Below are 13,128 nucleotides of genomic sequence, written 5' to 3'. Positions count from 1 at the left end.
AAAATTATTACTGCAACAAACAGTAAAGCACAAACTATAGGAAACAGAAACACAATAGAAATAGTGGATTTTAATTCTTTCATCAATCCATGGATAAACAAAGTAGACAAAATATATGTAAGGAAAAATATAGAAAGATGATTAAACTGAACTAAGGAGTGAATGTTGTTTGCTGTAACTTTTTTTTTTAATTTTTTTTTTTTAACGTTTATTTATTTTTTTGAGACAGAGAGAGACAGAGCATGAACAGGGGAGGGCCAGAGAGAGGGAGACACAGAATCTGAAACAGGCTCCAGGCTCTGAGCTGTCAGCACAGAGCCTGACGCGGGGCTTGAACTCACGGACCGTGAGATCATGACCTGAGCCGAAGTCAGCCGCTTAACCGACTGAGCCACCCAGGCGCCCCGCTGTAACTTTTTAAAAAATACTGATTTATTTTGAGAGGGAGGGATAGAGAGAGAGGAGAACAGGGGGAGAGGCAGAGAAAAGAGAATTCCAAGCAGGCTCAATGCTGTCAGCACAGAGCTGGGCGCAGGGCTCAATCTCATGAACTGTAAGATCATGACCTGAGCCGAAATCAAGAGTTGTCCCCTTAACTGGCTGAGCCACCCAGGTGCCCCAATATCTTACTGAGAACACCTCTTTAACGTGCCCATATAGATTATAAAAATGGTATATATCAGACTGCAAAGCAAAACTTTAAATTCTAAAAACTGTAAATAGAATACCTTTATCAGATTACAATGCTATAAAAACTAGAGCTTATTTACAGAAATAAAAGCAACCGTCCTTCAATCACAATGAATTCAAAAATTCCCTCAAAACTACTCTTTGCTTAAAGACCACGTGAAGACAAATTTCAGATTACATAGAAAATAAAAAGAAAATATTACATATATAGCCAAAATCTGTGTTAAAACCTCTACATAATTAAAGAGTGAATGAGAGTGGGGGGATGGGTGAAATAGGTGATAGGGATTAAGGAGTGTACCTGTCTTGATGAGCACTGGGTGATGTATAGAATTGTTAAATCACTCCATTGTACACCTGAAACTAATATTACACTGTATGTTAACTATACTGGAATTAGAATTAAAGAGAGTGAATGAAACAAGTACCCATCTCAAAAAGTTTGTAAAAGAACAATAAAATAACCCCCCACCCAAAAAATATAAAGAGATGAAATTAGAAATAAATAGGAAAATGGTAGATCTGGCAAATAAACCCAAGGAGCTGATTCTTTGGGGACAGGAAAAAATAATATGAAAAGTAAACCACTGCCTAAATAAGACATTTTTAAATGTCAAAATACTGACATTCTGGTGTGTTATAAATAATCAAAAAATTGGTGTATTTTTGTTATATGTACACGATTTCAAAAGATCAGCCATCAGGTGAAATAACCTCAAGGGCACCTGGGTGGAGAGGACTGAAGTTAAAGGAAGCAGAAAGCAAAATGATGATGTACAGGGCATATATTTTTATACACTAAAAACCTGAGGGGCACCTGGGTGGCTCACTTGGTTGGGATTTCGATATCAACTTAGGTCATAATCTCGTAGTTCATAAGTTTGAGCCTTGCACTGGGCTCTGCACTGACAGCTCAGAGCCTAGAGCCTGCTTCGGATTCTGTGTTTCCCTTTCTCTTTGCCCCTCCCCTGCTCTCTCTCTGTCTCAAACTAAATAAGTAACCATTTTGGGGGCGCCTAGGTGGCTCAGTCAGTTAAGCTTCCCACTTCTGCTCAGGTCATGATCTCAGGGTTTGTGAGTTCAAGCCCCCCACCGTGCTCTGTGCTGACAGCTCACAGCCTGGAGCCTGCTTCGGATTCTGTGTTTCCCTCTCTCTCTACCCCTCCCCTGCTCTTTCTCTCAACAATAATAAACGTTAAAAAAATATGAAGTTAGGTAATGCTTAATACAATTTTATATTAAAATATATTAAGAATTTTGTGAATTCTGACCACATATAAATACTGAAACACTCATTCATTTTGCTCTTATATGCTAACTACAATTGTTGGCTAGTGTGATCAATCAAAAGGAGAATTACAAAGAAACAAAATAATAAAGATGCTGCAAGTACTTAAACCCTGAGACAGCAAAATTCTATCATGTAAAAATCTGAATATCTAGCTGAATTGGTCAATTTTTCTAGGAAAATGGAAGTTGCCAAAATGAAGCTCAGGAGACAGAAAAATTAGACTAATTAATCAACAGAAAAAAATGAGAAAATGCTACCCCATTTCTTGAAAGACACTGGGAAATAGGTGGCTGCTGCTCTTTGAGCTTCACAATGTCACCCAAGGACAAAAAGAAAGATGGCAGAAAGTTGGCCAAAAAAGACAAAGTTGGCCAATGAACGAATCGGGCCCAAAAAGAAGTGGCCCAAAGGCCAAATTTGGGACAAGCTCAATAGATAACCTGGTTTTGTTCGACAAAGCAACATATGACACTCTGTAAGGAAGTTCCCAACCATAAGGTTTTAACTCCAGCTGTTGTCTCAGACTGAAGATTTGAGTTTTCTTGGCCAGGAAAGCCCTTTAGGAGCTGGTTAGTAAAGAACTTACTAACTGGTTTCAAATCACAGAGCTCAAGTAATTTACACCAGAAGCACCAAGGGTGGAGATGTCTCAGCTGCTGGTGAACATGCATGTAGAGATCTCACCAAATGAACATTTTGGAAAATAAAAATTTATTAAATTAAAAAGAGAGAGAGATTGGAAAACAGTATCATCAAATGACAGTAGTAGTTTGATTCTATTAAAACTGTTTCAGAGTTCAGAGAAAGAATAAAAGGTTCCAGATTGTTTTTATACCATTAGTGCATTCTTTATTCTAAATCTGAAAACAAGGATAAAAATAAAACTAGAAAAAAATTTTATCACCAAAAAAAAATCCTAAACAGACCATCAGCAAACAGAATTTAATAGTTCATTAATATTCTCATATATATGAGAATCACCCCTGGAATGCAAAGCTAGCTCAGTATGAGATAATTTATTTGTATTATATACAATATTGAACAGACTGAAAGGAGAAAAACTATACATTTAGGTCAATAAACCCTGAAAAATTATCTGGTAAAGTTCAATTTCCATTCCTGCTTCTTCTTTTTTTTACTTTTTGTTTTTAAGTAGGCTTCATGCCCAGTGGGGAGCCCAATGTGAGGCCTGAACTAACAACCCAGAACTGAGATCAAGAGTCAGACGCTTAACCTACTGAGCCACCCAGGTGCCCCTCTTTACTTTTTTTTTTTTCATCTAAGTTCCATGCCCAATGTGGGGCTTGAACTTATAACCCCAAGATCAATAGTCGCATGCTCTACAATAAAAGGCTAATCATCATGTTAATTAGTACATTTCACACCTAGAAGCACTTTTTTTCCTTTTTCCAAGAAGCATTTTCAATGCATGTATGAACATAGCATGCATGTAAAGTATTATTATATTCCCTATTTATTCTACAAGTATCAATTAAATTAGAAAAGAGAAAGAAGGCAAAATATCATTTATAGTTATGTTTCTAAGATTAGAAAACCCAAGAATATCATATGAAAAAAAATATTACAAATAAAGGAATGCAGTCAAGTGGCAGGTTGCAAAATTAATACCGAAAGTTAATAGCTTTCATATACACAACAACCGGAAAATAAAATGTGAAGGGGGGAAGGAAAAAAAAAACCTCTAAAAGATTAAATATGTAGGTACAAACAAACAACCCAAACCAAAATTTAACATGCATACAACCTATTCAAATCTGAGCAGGTATGTAAAATTAACTTCAGCAAGCAGGATATCACATACTCTCGGCCAAGAAGAGTCAGTATTATAAAAGGGATATTCCCCAAACTAATTTATTAATTCAGTGAAGTACTACTTAAAAAACATCATGAGAACTTTGGAGAAACTGAACAAAGCTGTAGTAAAGTTCATTTGGAAAAACAAACATATAAGAAAAGCCAGAGAAATTCTTCTGTGCAAGATGATGTTTACAATGAGGGGCAGAAATAAAACGGGGGCAGAGAATAGCCTGGGTGCTCAGTCCCTTGAGTGTCTGATTTCAGCTCAGTTTATGATCTCACGGTTTGTGGGTTAGAGCCTATAAGGGATCACCGCTGTCAGCACAGAGCCTGCTTTGGATCCTCTGCACCCCCCTTTCCTGCTCATGTTCTCTCTCATAAACAGGTAAACATTAAAAAAAAATTTTTTAGGGGCGCCTGGGTGGCGCAGTCAGTTGGGTGTCCGACTTCAGCCAGGTCACGATCTCACGGTCCATGAGTTCGAGCCCCGCGTCGGGCTCTGGGCTGATGGCTCGGAGCCTGGAGCCTGTTTCCGATTCTGTGTCTCCCTCTCTCTCTGCCCCTCCCCCGTTCATGCTCTGTCTCTCTCTGTCCCAAAAATAAATAAACGTTGAAAAAAAAAAATTAAAAAAAAATTTTTTTTTAAACATACTCTGAAGCTTTAATAGTTAAGAGTTTAGTACTATAGAAGAAAACAAAACAGTCAGACTGAGTAATAAAAGACAACTGCCAAAATGGACCCACAAAAAAAGGAACTCTGGTTTAGGACAGTTTCTCAACCTCAGTACTACTGATAAAGGAAAATGTCTCCTGGAGGGCAAAACTGCCCCTGCATGAGAACCACTGGTTTATGAATAATGGTGGTATTTCAAACTGGGGGTTGGGATAACAGATTTCACTGTTAAATTGTTAAATCATACTGGAATAATTGGCAATTGGTCTGTAAAAGCATTTAGCTAAATCCACTTATGATTTTAAATGATTATTTATTTAAAATTATTTTTAATTGTGTTAAGTCATATATGTATATTTTGTCTTGGTAAAATTAAACATTACAGATCTCTATTATAATCATCCCTTTCTCTTACTCCTCAGAGATAAGTGCTTTAATTTTAAGTTGATATATAGCTTTCTCAAAGCTTTTGTTATGTATTAAAAAAATATGTAATACACACTTGTGGAAAACATAATTTTTTAGAAATTTATTTGAGAGAGCAAGCGTGAGTGGGGGAGGGACAGAGAGAATCCCAAGCAGGTTCTATACCTGCCAATGGGAGCCCGATGGGGGCTCAAACCCATGAACCGTGAGAACAGACCTGAGCTGAAATCGAGCTGGATGCTCAACCGACTGAGCCACCAGGTGCCCCAAAATATAATTTGATTGTGGGGAGGACGGCGGGAGGCTTCAGAGGAAAGCATGTGTGAACTTTTTTTTAAGTTTATTTATTTCGAGGGGAGCCTGGGTGGCTCAGTCGGTTGAGCATCCGACTTCGGTTCAGGTCATGATCTTGCAGTTTGCTTAGGTTTCTGTGTTTCCCTCTCTTTGCCCCTGCCCTGCACATGCTCTATCTCTCAAAAATAAATGTTAAAAAAAAATTAAAGTTTATTTATTTTGATGGGGGGGGAGAGGCAGAGAGCGAGAAAGAAAGAGAATCTCAAGCAGGCTCCACCCTGTCAGCGTGCAGCCCGACCTTGGGCTAGATCTCGACTTTGGGCTTGACTTCGAGAACTGTGAGATCATGACCTAAGATAAAATCAAGAGTCTGACGCTTAACTGACTGAGCTACCTAGGTGCCCTATAATATATAACCTAAAATACAAGAGGATTTTATAAATAGAATAAGCAAAACCCAGAAGTCATAAAAGATCAATGGATTAGAATTTACAAAAATTTTAAAACTCTGATACAGCAAAAATGATCATATAGTTAAAAAATAGATAAAAAACTGGAAAAAATAATTTTTGTTACAGATAAGGGCTATTTTCTTATAAAAAAGAGTTGATATAAATTATTAAGAAATGTTGAGTAACAATGGAACTGCAAATTAAGAAAAAAATAATTACAAGTGCCAGCAATCACTCAACTCACTTAAAGAAATGTAAATAACCACATGTGAAGTAACCAGTTGAGCTGAAGCTGACCCTAAAAAACGTAAATAAAAAATGAGACACCATTTTGTATTTATTATATTGTTAAGAAATGTGATGATATCCCAGAGTTAGTGAGGGTGTGAAGGAAATGATCAATCCAACAGTTTTTGGATGTTTTCAATGATCCAACTTTCTGATAAATGATTGGCACATTTCTTTGACCTTGGAATTCTAGCCCTAACAATTTATCACATGAACATAGTACTCAACAAAAGCTTGATAGCAATATAATGAAGATTTAATGGGAAAACACTGCAAACAACCAAAATGTCTATCAAATGCATGCAGGTTAAATAAAATTTGGCATATCCATACAAAGGGAATACCGTGTAGTCAATGCAGAGAATAAGGTAGATTTGACTGTGACCTTCTCAAAGAGTTTCAAGATGCATTTTGTTAAGAAAAATCCGAATAATGTAAATAGCATAAACACCCCTGTGTTTATTTAAAAAATTACAGAAGTAAAGTAACCCAGGGGCACCTGGGTCAGTTGAACATCTGACTCTTGATCTTGGCTCAGGTCATGATTTCACGGTTCATGGGATCAGGCCCCACGTTGGGCTCTGCACTGTTGGTGCGGACCCTGCTTAGGATTCCCCCTCTCCCTCTCCCTTTCTGCCCCCCCCCCCCCCGCGCATGCACTCTCTCTCTCTCAAAATAAATAAATAAACTTTAAAAAAAAAAAAAAAAGTTCGGGCGCCTGGGTGGCTCAGTTGGTTGGGCATCCTACTTTGGCTCAGGTCATGATCTGGCAGTTTGTGAGCCCACATCGGGCTCTGTGCAGACAGCTTGGAGCCTGGAGCCTGTTTCAGATTCTGTTGTCTCCCTCTCTCTCTGCTTCTCTTCCACTCACACTCTGTCTCTCTCCCTCTCTCAAAAATAAACAAACATTAAAAAAATTAAAAAAAAAAAAAAAAAAAAGAAAAAGTAAAGTACCCTGGCTATTTAATTCTCACTAACCAACTCTGGAATCAATAGGTCCAGTCATATTTTTGGATGAACCCCTCTCTATCTGAATTCTTGCTACTGAGGAACCAAAAAAGCTCCAACATCAAAGGGATACTAGTATTACATATATAAAAACAGGAATATATATGATGCATACGCATGCATTTTTTTTTTTCCTGGAAGAACCCACAACAAAGTGTTAGACTTTCACTTTTTGGTGCCTCTCTGCATTATTTGAATTTCCTAACTCTACACATTTTTGAAAAGCCCAGATTTCTGAATTCTTAAAATTTTAAATTTTTGCACATTATTTTAAAACAACTGTCAACAGTTGTCAACAGAACACGGCATAGGGAGATAAATACCTTATTTTTAAACTTTGTACCTTTATGTAAGTAAATGCCAATTAATAATTGCTGTTATTTTAAAAAATAAACATTGTGAGAAGGGCAAAAAGGGGGGGGGGGCGCGATACAAAAAGAAACATCAAGTCCAATTCTTCAAATAGTAAAATCTCAGAAAATTAGATATTCTATGACCCCTAGGATTTCTCACTAGAGAAGGAAAGAAATATTTAGCAAGTGAACATAAAGTTGATGACTAAATATAAAAGATTATAAAAACTGCAGAAATATTTCCTAAATGTTTATTTTTCACACCATGAAGTTACATAGTACTCACCCAGCTTGGAAAATCAGACCAAGTTGGAACTCGCTGACAGAGGTCCCGGAGAATACGTATGATAATCACACAGGACTGCAGACCATTAGCTCTAGCCTTAAGAGCAACACAAAAACCAGGTGAATTAATCTTAGAAATATTGAAAATATCCCTTGATGAAAAAAAGTTAAAATACCACTGTTCAATGGAAGCTCAGGTAAAAATAAAACAAAAATAATCACACTTAAAATTGGATTCAATGAGCTGCCATTTACAGCAGTATTTTATGCCAGGGTTAGTATTTAAGAGCTGGTATTTTAGGTCAAAGTAAACAGATTATACAAGAATAATATTTCTTGATCCCCTGTGAACCTTGACCTGTGTCATTTAAAACAGTAAACTTAAAAAAAATCTGCCTACATTAGAAATAAAAGAAAAAGTAAAGAGCTAAAAAGTTTGTCTAGGGACTGAAAGGTTAAGGAAATCTGTTTGGTTTCCCTTCTGTGCCTTTGCATGACTGCAAAGTCACTAAACCAAACAGTTTCTTCCTCACCTTTCACTCCCTACACTTATTAACTTAGAGAAAGAGGGGGAAAAAATCTTAAAACTATACACAAAGCTTTAAACACATATTCCATTATTTAAAGCAAAAGTTAATCTGCAGCCTTATGGAATATAATATATATACACAAACATGTGATGTTCCTAAACAAGTAAACTTTAAATATAGCTACTAAAAATGAAAATAAAAAAACCCAAACTACAAAACACCCCCAAAACCTAAGGTTATTGTCAAATTAATAGTAACTGCAATATGCAGATCTTCATACCCAGCTATGTTAACATATTTTCTGAGATTTAATTTAAAATAGTATTGCTTGGGCAATCTTTTGAAATGTTTAAGCACAGTTAAACATGTTGTACTGAACTACTCTCTCATAAGGCTACAAGAAAAAAGTAAAATGATGTTCCGAACCTGGAACCACTTAGCGTGGCGTAGAGCAGCCAGAGCGTCAAGGCATTTTTGCCTGTCCAAGACGTCCGGTGGGTCTTTCACCATACCCGAGGTTACATCTAAAATGGATTGAATTGGCAAAATGCAGTGAGGAATGGGTGTTTGACCAGGTGAGCAAGACACTTCCTTATAGTAGCATCAGTGTCACATGAGCCATTTGAGAGTTTACCGGCACATTAATGTACCCAGAGAATTATTTTCAACAAATTTACATAATCCAATGTGAAGATCAAAAGGAGAATTTAAACTCTTATAATAAATAGTTTCTCCAAATATAAACCCTACCCACCAAAATAAAAAGGGAGGATTACTGGACACAGCGCACCAGCACAAAGACAAGACAAGAGGGAACACAAAAATCCACCTTAATAAATGAAGAGTGTATGATAAACTATGAAGTTTGTTCAATATTCTAAATGGTCATGTCATTCTGGGGCTCATATAGCAAAGAACTAATAATAAAGATGGATTTATCAATATAGTAATAATCAGAGAAAAATGAAGAGTCAAAGATAAGCATTTCTAAGAGATCAATACTTTCTCTCCTGCAAGGAAAATTTTAGCTTCAAGGGAATATGAAATGCTCTTTTAAAAGGTTACCATAAAATATTCCAAAGAATAAATGTAGAGGAACAATGGGTAAAGTGGAAAAGGGCGATAGGAACCAGCATGATTAAACAGAATACGTACAGAAAGGAAGAGATGCAGTAAAGTAAGCAGAATGCTTTGATGATAAACAATACGTATGGTCTAAAATTGTAATAACTGATTTTAATTAGATTATTGTATTAAAACATAAATGAGCTATCTAAAAACTTGAGGAGAAAACTAGAGACAAGAAGGTAATTTTATATTCATGATAGCTGAAGGGCCAGCTATGTATCCATCTATACATATCTGTAAAGTGTGTATAAAAATAACAGCTTATCTGCTAATCAAACTAGCCAAAATAGCAACTAAGTCAATCTAATTCATAGCTCTTGGGTAGTTTTAATAGTATAAATATTTTCTAAATACAGTATAATCATATACCAGGAAAGTAGTCTCTGGAATTTAACAGTCTTCTGGCTAAGTGCATCAGATGTATGCAGTACTTAAGATATAATTTAGGGGCACGTGGGTGGCTCAGTTGGTTGAGCGTCTGACTTCGGCTCAGGTCATGATCTTGGGGTTCATGGGTTTGAGCCCCGCATTGGGCTCTGTGCCAACAGCTCAAAGCCTGAAGCCTGCTTTGGATTCTGTGTCTCCCTTGTCACTGCCCCTCCCCCGCTCACACTCTGTCTCTGTCTCTCTCTCTCAAAAAATAAACGATAAAAAAAATTTTTTTTTAAGATATAATTTAATAAATCATTGAAGGTACCAAAGGAGTAGGAGGGTCAAAAGAAATATATGATAAAAGAAGTTAAAGTTGGTTTTAAGAGTACAGGGCCACTTTAGGTAAGTTATTTAATTGTATATTTTGTATGAGCATTCAGTTATCTTAAAAGACACTTGTCCTGGGTTGCCTGGGTGGCTAAGTCGGTTAAGCATCCAACTCTCGATTTCAGCTCAGGTCATGATCTCATGGCTTGATTTGTGTCGGGCTCTGCACTGACAACATGCAGTCTGTTTGGGATTCTCTCTGCCCTTCCCCCACTCTCTCCCTCATAAATAAACATAAAAAAAAAAGACACTTGCTCTTATTCTGAATAGGTAACACATAAAAAACCTTATTTTAGAAATGGTATTGAAGTCTCTCCACTGCATGGGCTTTCTGTTCTTAATTCTTGCTCTTCAAATAATCAGATGATACAGATTTTTTTAGAAGACATGTTAGAAGGGCGATTTACAGATAATCCAAGAACACTACGTCACACTACGCCACATTCTGAGAATTAACACTAAAAGAGGAATCTGAGTGCTAAAAAGAAACTGTCAAGACAAAATATTAGTGTTAAAAAAAAAAACAGTGAACGGGGTGGGGCGCCTGGGTGGCTCAGTTGGTTAAACGTCTTAGACTTTGGCTTAGATCATGATCTCGTAGTTAGTGAGTTCGAGCCCTGTGTCGGGCTCTGTGCTGACAGCTGAGAGTCTGTAGCCTGCTTTGGATTCTGTGTTTCCTCTCTCTGCCCCTCCCCTACGTGCACTCAGTCTCTCTCTCAAAAATAAGCAAACATTAAAAAATGTTTTAATATTTTAAAAAAACAGTAAATAATCCTAAAACCTGTAAGACCTACTACTAACGTCAGAAACATACTGACCATTAGAAATGGGGCTATTCTGAGATAAGGAAAAGGGACACAGGAAAGCACAGCTAACTAAAGAAAAAGAAAGAAAAAAGAAACAAGAAACCACTCCTCAAAGCAAGATTACAGAACTGCTGAAGGATCCTCTTTCCATGTCCCCTTATTTACATTATTTGTTAAAGCTAGAATGCAAATAGGTGACAATGTGCAATCTCTTTCTAAAAAGTTTCTGAATTTCTAAATGTTATTTTTACAATGTTATAATTTCCTCCAAAATGTAAGAAAATTTCTCTTTTAGCACACATTCATAACTTTGAAAATTTTAATGACAATTTCAAAGATGCCAAGACACCTATTGCAATTTAAAAACAAATTAAGAGCTGTAAGTAGGAAGTTTCTGTTAAATTTAGAGTGTGGATTTTTGCACCCATTTTATATTTCAAGTGGATTAACCCCTTAGGTATACTGTACTAAAAACAAAACAAAACAAAAATCATACTTGTTGCTTAATACCCAGTTAACAAAAACTCAGTTAATTTAAAAAAAAAAAAAGGCAAATTCTTACCCTACATAAATGTATTTCATAAATTTTAAGGGGTTAATCACCAGTTAGAAGACATGCTGTGTCCACACTACTTTATGATTAAAAGTTAATGGGAATGTATTAATTTAAATTAACATGGTTATATAAAATATATAATCCACCCACAACCATTTAAAAACTAGTGTGAACACTGCTCAATTCTAAATTAGACAAAGACAAAACAAACAAAACAGCCACACAAAGGACACTAAATGCCAGACTCTGCATCCAAAAATCCCTCCTTAATCAAATGGCAGGTGTGACACTGAGCTTTTGAAAACCTTGGTCAAAAATCCTTCCGATGTCTTGGCAGCAACCCCTGACAGGAATCAATCCCCTCTGCTAGAAGGCTTTGGACCGGGCCTGATAAGCTACAGGTGGAAAAAAACACACACAATACTTGTCTTGCTGCAGAAAAGACTCTGTAGCAAGGGTTAGAGCATTTCGAACATTTCAAGCTTCAAGTCAATTAACTGTTAACTTAATGTTTAACTGCCAAACACAGTACCATAAAATAGATCTGTCATGCGTTTAACAGTTATTTGGGCAATTTAATAATTTCTTTTAAGTAATTTAAAGATAATTTTTGGTATTAACCAGGACCGTTAAAGAGGCTACCACACTGCGCAAGTCTTGAGATTTATAATTGCTCTTCCGGCAAAGCCTTCCTTACCCTCTGGACTAACTCCCCAAAGCAAGCTATAGGCTTTACGTGATTTTAAGACACAGAGCATTGGGAGCTGCAGTGAGAGAGAATACATACCGTTATTCTGCAGCAAGAAAGAAGCAATCTTCATAATGAAGCTAAAGACATAGTTTACTGCAGTTATCTGCAGCAAGGAACACTCTATCAATGTTTCTACAGTTTTTGCACATCCAACTTTTCAGCTCAGTGTCTTGAAGTAAAATCTTCCAATTTTGGACTGATCATTTCTCTCACCAAAGTATTTATGAAATCCAGAACAGTAATTCTAACTCAAGTCTGGGTCAGACAAAAATATAATTTTGTTTCCTTTAGAAGGGATAGGTTATCAAAGACTACCACAAATGCGATATGAACTTTAGACTTTTGCAACATAATAAAATGACTTGATATTGCACAAATTTAACTACAGTTAAATATAATTAGATAAAATGTGCTCTGAAATAGTTAAATGGTCATATGAATATAATTTCATCCTAAATATAGCAACTTTTATTTATATCATATTAGATTTTTTCCCCCAAATCCTAAGGGTCATATGTTGCATATGAATTGACCAGATTGACTCAGGAACTGTTTTTCTAGCAATATCCATAGCTAGACCTTGAGTGGAAACTCATGTTCATAGAAAAGATCCTTTTCACAAAACCCATTTATTTTTAAGACGCAAAGCTTTTACAACATACAAGCCCTGATATGGTATACATATGAAGTATATGAGACATGTCTCCCAATGACTACATTTTAAATAAAGTGTTCTCTTCCTGGGTTGTGGAAAGCCCAGTGCCTTAAAAAAATTGTTTTGCTGTAAAAAAAAAAAAACCAAAAAAAACAAAAAACAAATTTAAAGGGACTACAACTAAGAGCCTAATCATGCTATTTTAGATAAGTTAATTTTAATATTCAATATATAGTATTTTCTCTTCTCCTTTATCACAAAGAAATATTAGTGTAGACTAACTCCATACTCAACAAGTTAAGATGTACAAAAACAACATGAAAGGAAACAAAGTAAATTTTATCTGACCCATAAAACAACAGAAC

The 13,128-nt window shown here is 36.1% G+C and overlaps 1 protein-coding gene and 1 pseudogene across 5 annotated transcripts in view; one reads left to right on the top strand and one right to left on the bottom strand.

Moving 5' to 3' along the window:
* ZFR (zinc finger RNA binding protein) overlaps nucleotides 1-13,128 on the bottom strand; it is an 84,612-nt gene that overhangs the window by 20,158 nt on the left and 51,326 nt on the right. For 4 of the 5 annotated variants that reach the window (XM_045038360.1, XM_023239182.2, XM_023239191.2 and 1 more), the window contains 2 exons: nucleotides 8,535-8,632; nucleotides 7,580-7,675 (listed from right to left, as the gene is read on the bottom strand). In XM_045038360.1, coding sequence (XP_044894295.1) covers nucleotides 7,580-7,675; nucleotides 8,535-8,632 — 194 coding nt within the window. Of the gene's footprint in view, nucleotides 1-7,579; nucleotides 7,676-8,534; nucleotides 8,633-13,128 lie in introns of those variants that run through there. The other variant, XM_023239190.2, reaches the window with a different exon arrangement.
* LOC123380686 lies at nucleotides 2,294-2,672 on the top strand (annotated as a pseudogene).

The sequence above is a fragment of the Felis catus genome, chromosome A1, assembly GCF_018350175.1.
Source record: "Felis catus isolate Fca126 chromosome A1, F.catus_Fca126_mat1.0, whole genome shotgun sequence".
NCBI lineage: Eukaryota > Metazoa > Chordata > Mammalia > Carnivora > Felidae > Felis > Felis catus.
The sequence above is the reverse complement of the archived record's forward strand: the minus strand, read 5'-3'. Positions and strand labels throughout refer to the sequence as shown.